Source organism: Netta rufina, assembly GCF_964035555.1.
Source record: "Netta rufina genome assembly, chromosome: 2".
Lineage (NCBI taxonomy): Eukaryota > Metazoa > Chordata > Aves > Anseriformes > Anatidae > Netta > Netta rufina.
Genome location: NC_140124.1, coordinates 138,705,565 through 138,721,152, shown reverse-complemented (window position 1 = coordinate 138,721,152; position 15,588 = coordinate 138,705,565). Strand labels below are relative to the sequence as shown.

Genomic DNA, 15,588 nt, shown 5'->3' with positions numbered 1-15,588 from the left:
AGTTTCTGCTTGTACTACTGCAGGGACTGGACTGAGACGTGGTAGCTGTCAGCGCTGTGCCAGCGTAGCAAGTTGCAAAACTAATTGCATAGTAATTTACAGTTGATAGCTGTGTTTGGAGGTTTCTATTCAGCAAACACATGCTATACATATATTTATAGCATGCTGAAGTCTTTGGAGGTGAGCGTTGTAAAATTGAATGAACATATGTTGAGTGGATTATTTTAATGTTCTAGTATGAGGTTATCCTCTCTTGTGTTGTCAGGCAAATTTAAAAGCTTCCTGAGAGGTTTTTGATAGCAAAATCTAACATGTCAGTGCGTAAACATCCAAAACCAGATGAATGCTCTAATAATATAAATTTCACCTGAAGGCAGTTTATTTTAAGCTGAGCTCTATATCAGTACCAACCAAATAGTGTGTGGAATTGCTTGCCAACATCTGTAAGCTTGGTACAAAACATTTTACACATGCTTTAACTTTTTTTTTTTTGCATGTGTTTTAGTTTCATACCGATGAAAAATTGATTTTTATTGCAACATTCGATTGTGAAGTTTTTCTTTCCAGTCCTTCCATTTATTGTCTGAACAGATGCAAAATGTATCCAGGTTGCTCGTGCAAGGGCAGCGTTCCAAAATACCGTGGTGTTCGAGCACCACCTATAGGGCCTCCTGGAAACTAAAACAAAAAATCTTCGAGCAAATAGTTAATTAACTATTAAAATAAAATTATATCTTTCTGTATTTCGAGACTTTTTCTTTCCAAGGTATTTTGATGGTTCCTATGTTTTGTGGCTGAAGTACGTTAATACTTCATTGTGCAGCATGAATTATGCTGTAATAAGGAATGTTTGAAAAACTTTTAAAAGCAATGTTGTTTAATTTGTGTTTCTAACTTTATATATTCAAGCTAATGCAGAAAATATTGGCATATGACAGTATTTTTGTGTTTTAATCCTTTCAAACCTATTTTTAGAAATGTTAGTTATGCTACATTAAAATATTTGTGATAACAATCATATAAGAATATAACTTCGTATTACCTTGTATTAGAGTTGTTCAATAATTTCAGATCCCTGTACTCTTTAAAAATTATCTAAAGGCTTGATTGTGGATTAAAATAGGAAAACAAAAGGAATAACTTGTTTACATTATTGCAACATAATTTTAGTAATTATGTCTTTACAGGTGCAATTTATTCTTACACGTATTTTTTCACGGTGCCAGTTTCTGATTTGTCATTTTAATCAAACATATCCAAAATTTTAAACATTCTAAAGTTTTTGTTCAACAGACAATGATGAAAATGCCTCCCAATTTGTAACAGTTTGTGTTTAAACTACTTCTGTGTGTAACTGTTGGCTTTCCCAGTAAACTTACAGAGCCCACAAGTTTTGGACAAGCGATGATGAAAGTTTAAGATAAAAGAAAGGTGGGCAATTATTTTGAATATGTTTTCTGACCTCTCAGACTTAACAGGGTCATCATTTCAAGCCCTGTAGTGAGAGCATTCTGGTCTTCCTATCTATGTGACTGTTGTGAATATGGTACATGACAACTGTTTAGTATAAGGCTGTTAAGGAGGGGAAAAAAAATATTAATAAGAACATTACTTCAAATGAAATTAGCAGCACTAAGAACACTCCAGTGAAAGAAACAAGCAGCTGAGTTAAGGCCATTGCAGAAAGATACTCCTATAATAAAGTAAAAATACAAATGGTTCAGTTACTCCGGTTGCATAGAATTCGTCCTATAAATATAAACTTCCCAGTTCATTACCAGAAATGTAGTTATGCAAGCCCCTGTTAAAAATAAATTCCTGTAAGCCTAACTTAATGTTTATAAACACAGTATGTTGCAATAAGTGCTGTTTGCCATCCAAGCACTGGGAATCTTGTGAGTGAAGATCACTTCCATGTCAAGGTCTGGAAGGCAGTATTTAAATAAAGGCTGGCTGGGCACTGGGTCTTTGTATGTCAGGAAATTTCAGCTACTGGATTATTTTGCTTTAATTTATTTTTCACTTTCCAATTCATTTGTTTAAGGTGTAAATGCATTCAGTTACATTGAATCAAATTTTTGTGAAGGCTGAAAAATAAGATTAGGAAATAGTGAATATTTCGCAGAATAAAGATGTCAAAAATCAGTGTGTGTTAATATTAAAAAAAAAAAAAATGTAATAATATGTGGTATGCTAACTGATATTAATACAAGCTTCTGCACTGGAAACATTGGAGGACATCTTCCAACTGTCATATTATGGCCTTTGTCCATTAGCAGCTACTTTAGACATTTGTTTTTATTGCTACCTCATCTAAGTCATTGTGATATTTTCCCTGATAAGTGCTGATGATTGATTTTGTCCTACTGCCGTTTAAAAATTAATCATATTACTTTCTGTGTGCTTTCTATATGCATATTTTTTAGCTTGTGGAGATATTCCAGAACAAATTCGATCACCGAGTGGGACAATCACAAGTCCAGGGTGGCCTTCTGAGTATCCTGCCCGAATCAACTGTAGTTGGTACATCCATGCAAACCCAGGGGAGATCATCACTATCAGGTAATGGTGGTTCCTGTATTAACTGCATGGACTGAAGAAGTACTGACTGGGTATTTTTGACTGGTCTCTTGTATGTAGTAATTTCCTCTATCTTCCTTGTAAATGTAGGATTTCCATTTTGTCCCTTTTTTTACTTTTAAGTTTGAGTTACTCTTACATAGCCATGTAACATTTGTTTTCTGAACCTTCTATGCTTCTATGTACAGGGATAAAAATTAGATTTTTATTTTTTTTTCAAATTATGACAACTCACAACTTCTGTTGAAAGTAGTAAGAGCTATTGAAATGATTGAAATTAGCATCCATTTCCATTCAGTAGTATGGAAGCAAGAGCTAACTCTTTCCAAATAATAGTAAAGCTGGGACAAATGAGTGCTTCTAAAAATATGCTTCTAAATTTACATAAGTTAATGAGTCTGGCTTTTTTTTCTTAATTTTAAAAGACTATAGTCGAAATGCTCATATATATTTTATTACTTGTATTGTGATGTATTGTAACTGTCAGTATTAAAAGATATGTTATAAAGCTAAAGTTGATCATTTTCTTGCTAAGTTGGGTGTTGTCATGCCCATTCCTTCCCATCCTAAGTATATTTTCAAAACTGCAGAGTTGAAAACCAGAGTAAGTATGTTCTGTATGCTCATTTATTTGACCTCTTTAATTTCTCTGAAATATAAGAATCTTTTATTCAAAAATGTGTATGGGCAATTCTCTAATGCTTCATTACTACAAAATCTCATGATGTGCTTAAAAGTAACAGGGAATAAATAATAAACCAATAGGTAACAAATGTGGTTTTGGAAGTGCTGACTCACAACAGTTTCAGGTACCTTGTAACATTTGGAAAGAAGTAATATAAAAAAAAAAAAAAATTGTGCAAGTTCTCATCAGTTCATTCTCCATTAATGCCACAACAGAAATCTAGGTTTGTTCTAGCATCAGGATACAAGTTGGTACTGCTTCATAGGCAGCTCATACTCCTGATTATGAAATTATTTCTTATACAGACCTGCTGAGTAAGAAGAAGATCTTCATTAGGAAGTATCTGCTTCGACATCAGTTACTCCTTTAATTTTTTTTTTTAATTTAAACAATTTTTCTACTAAATGTTAAACTGTCATTAACACGATGTAGAGTAGGTAGAAGTGCACATCTATTAGAATGCTTTCTAAAATCTTTCATACAATTTATTTTTAATAAAACTTCTTTTTTCTCGCACCTTGTTTTTTTCCACTCATCTTCCTAGCATACATTTCACATTTCATTTCTGGTTTACAGCTCTGTTGTCTGTGCTGACCTGCTTTGCCTAGACTATTTCCCCTTTGCACTTCATTACCATGGCAGCATGCCTTTATATAGCTGTAGTCAAAGCTTGGGTAATATCTTCCATGACATATCCATTGGGTAACTGAATAGTGCAACTGAGGGCAACTCTTATCTTAAATAGTAGTTTTGAACAATTTAGCTGGACTTGCAATGTCAAGTCATGTCATTGGCAAAGTGTAGTATTAGCTAAAGTTCTGCTGAAATTTAGTTTAAATAAAATCACTTAGTTGCATATGAAAATCATTAAATGAGGTTCAAAATGCAATTTCATGAATAGAATTATTTAAAATATTAAAGTGAAAGATTATTTATTTATTTAAGCAAAACCGAGCTTTTAATGCAATATTGTGGTTGACAGAATGGATTCTTGCAACCCTTATAACATAAGAGTGTTAACACCACAAGGTTGAAGTGTATTCTTACCCGGATAGAAAAGGTAATATTAAAAGGTATTGTTATTTTTATTTCAGACCAGAAGAGTACTACAGCTACTTTCCATTTTTATGTATAGTACTTCATTAGCTTGGTTGGGTGAAGAGCCAAGTTCAGTAGCAATTATGACCTCTCTTCTCTTTCAGCTTTCAAGATTTTGATGTTCAGGGATCACGCCGATGCAGCTCAGATTGGTTGACAATTGGAAGCTACAAGAATATTGAAGGCTACAGAGCATGTGGCTCCTCCATTCCTTCCCCATACATCTCTTCACAGGATCATGTTTGGATCAGATTTCATTCAGATGACAGCATCTCCAGAAAAGGCTTCAGATTAGCCTACTTTGCTGGTATGTTTCAAGTGATACCTAGTACAACTTTACAGTTTCATGGGTTTTCTTTTCTGGTTTAAGACCTATTTCCTTGTAGTAGGGTGTAGTATATGCATTTCCTGTAGTCAGTTCAGGCCTTATTGAAATCAGGGAAAATATACATTGTGTGAAGTATTGTAATCCCATCACAATTTGAGTATTCAAAGTTGGAATTATAAAATTTACAGTAATATTCAGAATTAATAAACAATGATTTTTGGGGGAAAAAAAAAACAGTTAATACTAGGTAAATGGAATATGTTGTTTGTTTTTTTTTACACATAGCCTACGATTTGATTTTTTTTCCTCCATCAGAATAAATGAGTTTGTTAAATAGTTGGGTAGACTTCTTAGTAGCATAAGTATGGCAAGAGAGGGAAGAAATAGCGTGGTTGGCTATGTATTTTTTTTGTTTGATTTGTTTATTTACATTTCTCACATAAATTGTCTTTTTTTCCTGTCTCTGGTATATATAATCTCTTTAAATATAAAAATAAATTATATTTGTGATAACTTTAGCCAATTACAGACATGGTTTTGTACTTTTTTCTTGAATAATTCAAGCATGCAACGTGAGTTAGTTACCAACAGTAATACCTCGAGACTTGTTTCGTGTGCAATTTTTGCTCTCGTAGCTGTTGACCAGAGAGACAGGAAGAAGCCAGTCATGAATAAAGACTAGTTCAAAACTGTTTTCTGGCCTTATGGGGTTCTAGAATTTTTTAATAGCATGATCATGGTGTTCTGAGTCTTCATCAAAAACACCAGATTAGATTCTTCTTTGCTTTTGTAATGGTTTTGTGTTCTCTTGTTCATATATGTTTATACTCCATTCTCTGGAGTGCTACAGATCTCTGCACACCTGCATTCAATTCTTGTCCTATGTAAAACAATTCATATTCTCTTATACCTATCCACTGACTCCCATGTTCAAAACTACTCCACCAAGCCTGGGTAAAAGCACTGATCTTTTGTTCTCTAACCCAGGTTTGCTTCTGTTCTGTATTCTGCACTCTTCCTAATGGCTTTCTTCACCCTGTCGGAGCTCTTTTTCAATCCTAAAGTTCCCAGGAGGGCTTATCCCTCTATCACATGTTTTGAAGCCTGTGAAAAAGTTTCTTCTATGCTTCAGCTCCTTGCAGTTCAGCAAGGCTGGGGCGAAGTAATACAGCCGTGCTTTTGATGCTGACTCAGTTTTCAGGACAATATTCCACTAGGATTTTTTGCTTACTGTCTCATCAAAAAACATGACCAGAAGAAAAAGTTACTGCTTAATCAGTAATCCCTCACTACTGTTTCTGCTAACTGCCCACAGGTGCCTATGTTGAGCATTGGCTTCTGCCCCACTTTTCTCAGTGGGTACTCACTTAATCCCAGTGAGTACTTGGTGGCTCAGAGGAAAGGTAGAATTCCTGCCTGGAGGGTTGGGAGCAAAACGAACATTTTGGATAGGGGTGTGGATTGGGTGGGGGAGGCAAGCCACAGGCTTAATGGAGTTTTTTTTGAAAATCCTTTCCTGTCTTTTCCTCTAATCTTGAAACAATTTCACTGTGTAACCACCTTTTGGAAGAAACTATAACATTTCAACAACGAGCATTTTTTTCTTATGTTACTTGATTTCTTTTTGGTAGCATCATGCAGTACTACTCAGCTTAACTCCTCAGCAGATAATTTAATTCACTGATTCTGAAGGACTTTTCAAGTGTTTTAATGTATATTTTTAAAATTGAACATACTGAAACTGGCTTAATCTTGGTCTGTATGCTTGATAATGATATTTGGTAAGTATTTTTATATTTGAGGTGGTAGTATTGTGTTTCAGAGATCAGGGTGGTCTTCTAAAACTGTGAAGTACCCTGTGTGTAGGAGAACAGTTGGAAAATCCGCTTGAATAATCTTCTGATTGCCTCTGCTTTCCAGTGTGAAAAGGAGACTCCTGAAATACCAGCAACATTTTTGCTATATGTTCTGTTGTGCTTTGTGGTTTTTGATATCTTCTCACTATTATCACGCGGTAGTGCTCAGTTTACACCTCACCAGACTATTTAATGTTTCTAAGGTGATTCTTAAAGGTGGCATGTGATTGAAGAAAAAGGGGGATAAATAGTATTATTTGAGTTGCACAGATGCTATTTAGATTTACTTGTACTGAAATGATAGAAATGATACAGATCACAGGCCTAAAAAGGACCATTAGGGAGCCCTGCATTTTAAATCTGGTGTGGAAGACAATGTGAATTACTTGAATTAATTCTGATTTAAAGTAGATAATACCTTCTTGGAAAATAGCCTTGGAAAATATTTCATTTTAAAAAGACAATACAACGACAAAAAATTCCAAGTTGGAAACATACTTGACCATAAGGTAAAATTTTGTGATCACTTTACTTGTCTTCCCTCTGTCTACATTATGGGTATCATAATGGGTTAGAGATTACTAATAGTCGTTGATGTATAGTGAAAAATAAAGTTACTAAAAATGTAATTAATGACTTCAGAATCATTAATTAAAAATGATAACTCGGGGTCAGGTAGGCAGCTCTTTTCTGGAAAGCTTACATAAGAAGTGTTTAGGTTGAAATTGTATCCTATTTCATTACTACGGTATTGCCGTGAATGTTTACAGCTCCATGTTACATCTTTCTATTCAGTATTTTTCAGGGTTCTGCAAGGTAGAAATGGTGAACTAGACCATAATCAGTACTTGAACAAGTTCACCAACTCTTATGCGTACGATACTATATTGCCCTTCACCTATGGCCCACAGCAATAGGCCTGTCATGATCAGTCTAGGAGTGAGTTCATGTGTACAAGTTACACATTCAAAGCCCAGAATCATCCTGAGTATTTGCCGTGCTAATATTATGTATGCTGCGTGTGTATCAGAACAAGAAGATCATATCATTTATACTAGATCTGTTCTTGTGTGGTTTTGTTGGTTTTTTATGAAATAACAATTTTTTAAAAACTTAATCACCAGCAGTGCATGCTCTTCTATTTACTTTCCTTTCACACTCAGTGAATTTGTTGACTTAAATACTCTTGAGCATTGATCTTAACATTTATCACCCTTGTTGGTTACACATTTTCCTGTACTCATTTTTTAAAAGCCTTAGCATTTTTGAGATGTTTCAAATGATACTGCATCTTTTCTATTTTTTAATTAATTCTTTTAAGGTAGCGTATTTCTTTTTAATGCTTTCCAAGATACTGAAGTAGTGGGGAAAAAAAAGAGATGTGATGTGACTTGACCCATCACAGCAGATTAGTTGCAGCAAGGGAAGTCAGGACTTGAGTATGAGGAGTCTTATCACTTTGAGTGGTTCAGCATTGGAACCTTGAAAATACTTGATCGGATAAGGCCCTGAACAACCCAATCAAATTTCACTTAGTCTTCTTAAGAGCAGATTATTTGATTAGGTGACGTCCAGAGATCCTTTCCAATATGAATTGCTTTGTTGTAAAGCAAGCTAGAACCTGCTTTTCCTGGGGAAGTCTGCATTTCAGTAAGTTCATCGTTGTCCTTGTCCTGTTTCTTTTTTAAAACCCTAAGCACAGTGTTACCTAGATTTAGTATGTATCTGTCTAAATTATTTCTTGAATTACTGCTGTGTAGGACCATCTGCATTGCAGATTTTTTTTAATGCTTTTTTGGAGGATTGACCATGGCAATTTGTTTTATAGCCTATTTTACAGTCTGTATCATCATCTTTAGAAATTTAGTGATTTTAAATGATACGGGTTATTTGAATGAGCTAAGTTGTTACAGAGACTAAATAAATTGCTTCTGAGGTTTGCTTCAGTGTTAAACATGGATGGAACCTTAATAAATGAATCCTGGCAAAAAAATATTGTTTACAAATGTGGTAGTAACCACTAGACCGCATTTTCATAAATAAAGGTGTGTCTTAACTTTTCTCAGAATTAAAAATAAATAAATAAATAAATCCATGTCTTCTGGAGCACTACTTGCATCCTTAACATTTAAAGCATAATTGTGTGCTTAGCCAAGTATATGTTTGTGCTTTTCAGTGCAATCTTCTTTCTTGATTGCTGGAGGAGAGCCAAGAGGAGACAGTGGGAAGAGAGTGAGGAGAAAAATTTCTGTTCTAGGTTGGGGGTAATATGTGACCTTCAACTGTCAGCTTCTCTCTTGCTATAGATCCTTATGTACAAGGTATAAAGTAGGAACCTGTGAAAATGGCAGAGAGGACTAACTGCTTTTAGGAGAAGGAATTTGAGGAGGTAACTACAGGACAAAATGTTTCTGTATTTAGTGTGTATGAGAAGAGAAATGGTCTTTTCCAAACTTACTTTTTTCACCTGAGAAGCCAGGTGTTTCAGTCACTGTGAAAGAGCATTGTTTTCTTGCATAGGTTAAAGTTGCATAGGTTAACTGAATGTAGCTAAGAGCGACACTCATGCTGATGTGCTCACAGAACAAAGACTTCAAAAGCTGCTTTATCTTGAAACAGTAAAAGCTGTGATGATTTACGGATATTTTAAATAGTTGTTTTGCCATTGTGATCTACTTGATGCAGCAAATAAATATGCAACAGAAACCATAAATCATTCTCTTTCTTTAGAATTTAATGTTTTTATAACTCTTTTTCCCTTCCCCAGGAAAGTCTGATGAACCAAATTGTGATTGTGACCAGTTTCATTGCGCTAATGGGAAGTGTATTCCAGAAGCATGGAAGTGTAATAATATGGATGAATGTGGAGACAACTCTGACGAAGAAATCTGTGCCAAAGCTAATCCTCCAACAGCTTCTTCCTTTCAACCTTGTGCTAACAATCAGTTCCAGTGTCTTTCTCGCTTCACCAAGCTTTACACTTGCCTTCCAGAATCTTTAAAATGTGATGGTAACATCGATTGTCTTGACCTAGGAGACGAAATAGACTGTGATGTGCCAACATGCGGGCAGTGGTTAAAATACTTTTATGGTACTTTCAGTTCTCCCAACTATCCTGACTTCTATCCACCTGGAAGCAACTGCACCTGGCTGATAGACACTGGTGATCATCGCAAAGTAATTTTGCGATTCACAGATTTTAAACTTGATGGTACAGGCTATGGAGACTATGTCAAAATATACGATGGATTAGAAGAGAATCCACGGAGGCTGTTGCGTGTGCTAACAGCATTTGACTCTCATGCTCCCCTCACGGTTGTTTCATCCTCAGGACAGATAAGAGTGCATTTTTGTGCTGACAAAGTGAATGCTGCAAGAGGATTCAATGCCACCTATCAAGTGGATGGCTTCTGTTTGCCCTGGGAAATTCCATGTGGTGGAAATTGGGGTTGCTACACAGAGCAGCAACGCTGTGATGGCTACTGGCACTGTCCAAATGGAAGGGATGAAACCAACTGCACCATGTGCCAAAGAGATGAGTTTCCCTGTTCTCGAAATGGTGTTTGCTACCCTCGTTCAGATCGCTGTAACTACCAGAATCATTGCCCTAATGGTTCAGATGAAAAAAATTGTTTCTTCTGTCAGCCAGGAAATTTTCATTGTAAAAATAACCGCTGTGTATTTGAGAGTTGGGTTTGTGATTCTCAAGATGACTGTGGTGATGGCAGTGATGAAGAGAATTGCCCGGTCATTGTGCCCACTAGAGTAATAACTGCAGCTGTCATTGGGAGTCTTATTTGCGGACTGCTGCTTGTCATTGCACTGGGATGTACTTGTAAATTGTACTCACTCAGGATGTTTGAGCGAAGGTAAGTAGAACAGATGGACTCGGGTACTTAAATTTTTAAAATGCTTTCATATCTTTTGTTGAAACATTGCTTGAAACACTTTTATTCACATACAATTATTTTTTCATGTGATTTCTAAAGGTTTTCTCTTCTCTTTGACAGTAAGAGGTTAGTTGAAAGGGAATAGAAGTATTCTGATCACTTAACTGTTTTCACATGTTATTACCCAAAAGAAAATGTAGCAAAGCTTCATTTTTGCAGTTAATATTTCAATTCTGTCTAACAATGTTTCTTCTGTTGTAGACTCTCTTGTGCCATGATTGCTCACTCTTCACTTGTTAAAAATTTTTTTAGCATCTATAATGGTGTCTTTTATATTTAGTCAATGCTTTTTCCTAGGAATTTATTGTTGCAGGGGTGGGGTTTTTTTCTTTTATGATCTGGACAGACCCATGGGAATGACTGCAAGGACTATATTTTGAACAAATTAAATTGATGTTTTCTAAATTAAATTTCAATTAAAATAATAAAATCTGCTGAAAACTGTTACTTTACAGAATCACAGAATCACAGAATTTCTAGGTTGGAAGAGACCTCAAGGTCATCGAGTCCAACCTCCAACCTAACGCTAACAGCCCTCCACTAAACCATATCCCTAAGCTCTACGTCTTTTGAAGACTTCCAGGGATGGTGACTCCACCACTTCCCTGGGCAGCCTGTTCCAGTGCCTCACAACCCTTTCAGTGAAGAAGTTCTTCCTAACATCTAACCTAAAACTCCCCTGGCTCAACTTAAGCCCATTCCCCCTCGTCCTGTCACCAGGCACGTGGGAGAACAGACCAACCCCCACCTCGCTACAGCCTCCCTTGAGGTACCTAAAAAGAGCGATAAGGTCACCCCTGAGCCTCCTCTTCTCCAGGCTGAACAAGCCCAGCTCCCTCAGCCGCTCCTCGTAGGACTTGTTCTCCAGGCCCCTCACCAGCTTCGTCGCCCTTCTCTGCACCCGCTCAAGCACCTCGATGTCCTTCTTGTAGCGAGGGGCCCAAAACTGAACACAGTACTCGAGGTGCGGCCTCACCAGAGCTGAGTACAGGGGGACGATCACCTCCCTAGCCCTGCTGGTCACGCTGTTCCTGATACAAGCCAGGATGCCATTGGCCTTCTTGGCTACCTGAGCACACTGCTGGCTCATATTCAGCCGACTATCCACCATCACTCCCAGGTCCTTCTCTGCCTGGCAGCTCTCCAACCATTCCTCTCCCAGCCTGTAGCTCTGCTTGGGGTTATTGCGCCCCAGGTGCAGGACCCGGCACTTGGCCTTGTTGAACTTCATGCAGTTGACCTCAGCCCATCGGTGCAGCCTATCCAGATCCTCCTGCAGAGCTTTCCTACCCTCAAGCAGATCGACACACGCACCTAACTTGGTGTCATCTGCGAACTTACTGAGGGTGCACTCGATGCCCTCGTCCAGATCATCGATGAAGATATTAAAGAGGACCGGCCCCAGCACCGAGCCCTGGGGGACGCCACTAGTGACTGGCCTCCAACTGGACTTGGCTCCATTCACCACAACTCTTTGGGCCCGGCTATCCAGCCAGTTTCTAACCCAGCGAAGCGTGCGCCAATCCAAGCCAAGAGCAGCCAGTTTCTTGAGGAGAATGCTGTGGGAGACGGTGTCAAAAGCCTTGCTGAAGTCAAGGTAGACCACATCCACAGCCTTTCTCTCATCCACCCAGCGCGTCACTCTGTCATAGAAGGAGATCAGGTTCGTCAGGCATGACCTGCCTTTCATAAAGCCATGCTGACTGGGCCTGATCGCCTGCTTCCCCTGCAAGTGCTGCATGATGACTCTCAGGAGGATCTGCTCCATGAGCTTTCCTGGCACTGAGGTCAAACTGACAGGCCTGTAGTTTCCCGGGTCTGCCCTCCGGCCCTTCTTGTAGATGGGCGTCACGTTTGCTAGCCGACAGTCGATTGGGACCTCCCCCGGTAGCCAGGACTGCTGATAAATGATGGATAGTGGCTTGGCCAGCTCCTCTGCCAGTTCCCTCAGTACCCTTGGGTGGATCCCATCCGGCCCCATCGACTTGTGCACATCTAAGTGCCGTAGCAGGTCACCAATCAGTTCTTCGTGGATAATGAGGGCCACATCCTGCTCCCCATCCCCTTCCACCAGCTCAGGGTACTGAGTATCCAGAGAACATCCGGTATTGCCGCTAAAGACTGAGGCAAAGAAGGCATTGAGCACCTCCGCCTTTTCCTCATCTCTTGTAACTAAGTTTCCCCCTGCATCCAGTAAAGGATGGAGATTCTCCTTAGTCCTCCTTTTTGTGTTGATGTATTTATAGAAACGTTTTTTGTTATCTTTAACGGCAGTAGCCAGATTGAGCTCCAGATGAGCTTTGGCCTTCCTAATTTTGTCCCTGCACAGCCTCGCTACTTCTTTAAAGTCCTCCTTAGTGGCCTGCCCACTTTTCCAAAGCTTATAAACCCTCTTTTTCCTCCTAAGATCAAGCCACAATTCTCTGTTGAGCCAGGCCGGTCTTCTTCCCCGCCAGCTCGTCTTTGGGCACGTGGGGACAGACCGTTCCTGATCCCCTCCCTCTGCCCGACGGGGACAGGGCAGGGGGTCCGCCCCCATTTGAGGAGTCTCACCTCGGCACCTCCCCTTGAGGCCCTGCAGGGAGTTACTCCAGAAGTCTATCTCTCGCTCACACTCCCTGATGGCCCTCAACCTCTCCACTTCCTCCTTGAGCTCCGCCACCATGCGGACCAGGTCATCCACCTGCTCGCACCTCACGCACGCAGTTTCTCTGCCTCCCGCCGATGGCAGCAACAGGCTCAGACACTCCTTGCATCCGGTGACCTGAACTGCGGCATTTTTTAACGGGTAGTCGGTCTGCGTGTGTACTGACTTCCTGGAGAGCGCGCCGTGCCTGGTGGCGACCATTATCGCCTAGTTACGGCTGTTGTTAAGGAGGTGTTGTTTGTGTGTAGGGGGAGCTCTCTGCCCTTCCTGCGCGCCCTGCCTGCGCGAACTGCCGCGCTAACTGCCTTCTGACGCGCCACGCCCTGTTTGCCCGCCCTGTTTGCCCGCCCTGTTCGCCGCGCTCCCTAGGGGCAGCTTTTGAATGGCTGGGGAGGGGGCGCTGCTGGCTCCGCCTTCACCTCGTCAGCCTCCCTCACGAGGGCTGCCGGGTCCTGGCGGCTCCCTCCAGTAGGCTCGATGCTGGAAAAAATTAGCCCTGCCTGGCCCGATCCCCCGCTCCGCTGCAGAACGCGTCTGCCCCGGAGCCGATCGCCTCGGCAAATGGCGAATAGAATTTTATTTTTTTATTTATTATATTTTTTTATTTATTATGTTTTTATTTAGAATAGTCTGATGTAGTTTTACCCTCAGATTTAAATCTTTATCATAGTTTTATGTATTATGAAATTTCTTTTCTCTTTGAAAGATCATTTGAAACTCACTTGTCAAGGGTTGAGGCTGAACTGTTAAGAAGAGAAGCTCCTCCGTCTTACGGACAGTTAATTGCCCAGGGTTTAATTCCACCAGTTGAAGATTTTCCTGTTTGTTCACCAAACCAGGTAAGATTCCAAAAATCAGGCAGACTACTCAAAATTTAAGGATACTAAAACCACGATATTTTGCATTCCTTGTCCTTTTTTGTTTGTTATATAGCATTTTCTTCCTTTCATGCCAGTAGTATTATACTAAAGATTAGCTGTTGGGCAAATCTTAGTAACAGTAGCACCACACGGTTTACCTTACAGAATTTTTTGTTGTTGAAGGACAGTAATGCACAGTATAGAGTCATTCTTGCCAGAAAAGTTAGTATAGAGGGATAGACCAAGTTGTGTGTTTTGTATTATGTTGTGGAAGTTAAGATTGCAAGCTAGTACTTGGAAATTCGAGAAAGATTTGAGTATGCAAAACCATTATGCGCACATCCACACTGCATATGTGTTTAGTTATGATCAAGCCTACTATGCATAGAAAAAATGATGGAAAAGGCAAGGCTGTTATGTAAAATTAATGGCAAAGTATCAAAAGTGAGTAAATAGGAGTTAATCATATCTAGCCTTCTTGATACTCATAGGTAGCATTAGCACAAATTTATTTGGCTATATATTTATTTGGCCAATATCTATTTGGCTGGTTTCATTACACTTACTCTGCCGTAGATTTCACTTATTATTTCATGCACACATGTTCACAAGCAGCAGGATGTTTGTAACCAAGTAGTCTTGCAAGGATTGCTTCTGGTGATACAGAGCTTCCACCAGTTTGTGTCCTCATCACATGCCCTGTGTTTTTTCTGATCGGTGACCATGTGCTGTTCTGTGTGCCTTCTGTAAACTTTGGGATGTGCGTGATCATAGTCTTTTGCCTCCTTACCTTGTCCCACCTCTGTTTTTTCTTACTTGACTGACTGACTTTTTTTTGCCTTGTTGCGGTTATTGTTGTAGTCTGTTCTTTTTATGAAGTAGGTGTCTAGGGAAGCTGTATGTGATTGTACTGATTTTCCACTAATGAAGATACATGCTATTCTTTTATCTTTTCTACCGTTATCTTCATTTCATGCCTACATTTCTCTTCTTACTCCATCTATATGATCTTAACGTTTTAATTAAAAATTTCTTCAAAGTTAAATTGCATTACCCTATTGTACATTTGCTATTACTCCACTGCTTAGGTAAGTGGCACAAATTGGGGATTGTAATCCTTCACAAATGATTTTATGCAGGAAAAGAAGAAAAAAAAATTGCAGTTGGTATGAGAGACTTTGAAAGCAGATCCAAAACAAGACACTGTGAAGATTTCTCAGTAGCTAAATTGGCAATAGAAAGGTCATTTGGATGGAAGACAAGCTCTTCTTTCTAGGGCTAACTGAAATGTTTTTGTAAGAACATGAGCTTTGTAAGAAATGCTAATAACGTATGCTATAGAATCACTGATTCTTACTGGATGGGTTATCATGTTTCTGCTTAAAACAAATTCTGTACTCTTACAGATTTGGCTTGCTGTCTTCTTTTTCTGAAATTAAGGGTGTCCCTCAGCTGTCTATTTTGGGACCAGTGCTGTTTAATATCTTTATCAATGTGGCAGACAATGGGATGGAGTGCACCCTCAGCAAGTTTGCAGATGACACCAAGCTAAGTGGTGCAGTTGATATAACAGAAGGAAGGGAT

At 39.1% G+C, this 15,588-nt stretch overlaps 1 protein-coding gene across 1 annotated transcript in view; it reads left to right on the top strand.

Annotated features, from left to right (window-relative positions):
• LRP12 (LDL receptor related protein 12) overlaps positions 1-15,588 on the top strand; it is a 54,358-nt gene that overhangs the window by 32,929 nt on the left and 5,841 nt on the right. The window contains exons 3-6 of the mRNA XM_084282306.1: positions 2,427-2,562; positions 4,468-4,670; positions 9,315-10,416; positions 13,851-13,983. Coding sequence (XP_084138432.1) covers positions 2,427-2,562; positions 4,468-4,670; positions 9,315-10,416; positions 13,851-13,983 — 1,574 coding nt within the window. The remainder of the gene's footprint in view (positions 1-2,426; positions 2,563-4,467; positions 4,671-9,314; positions 10,417-13,850; positions 13,984-15,588) is intronic.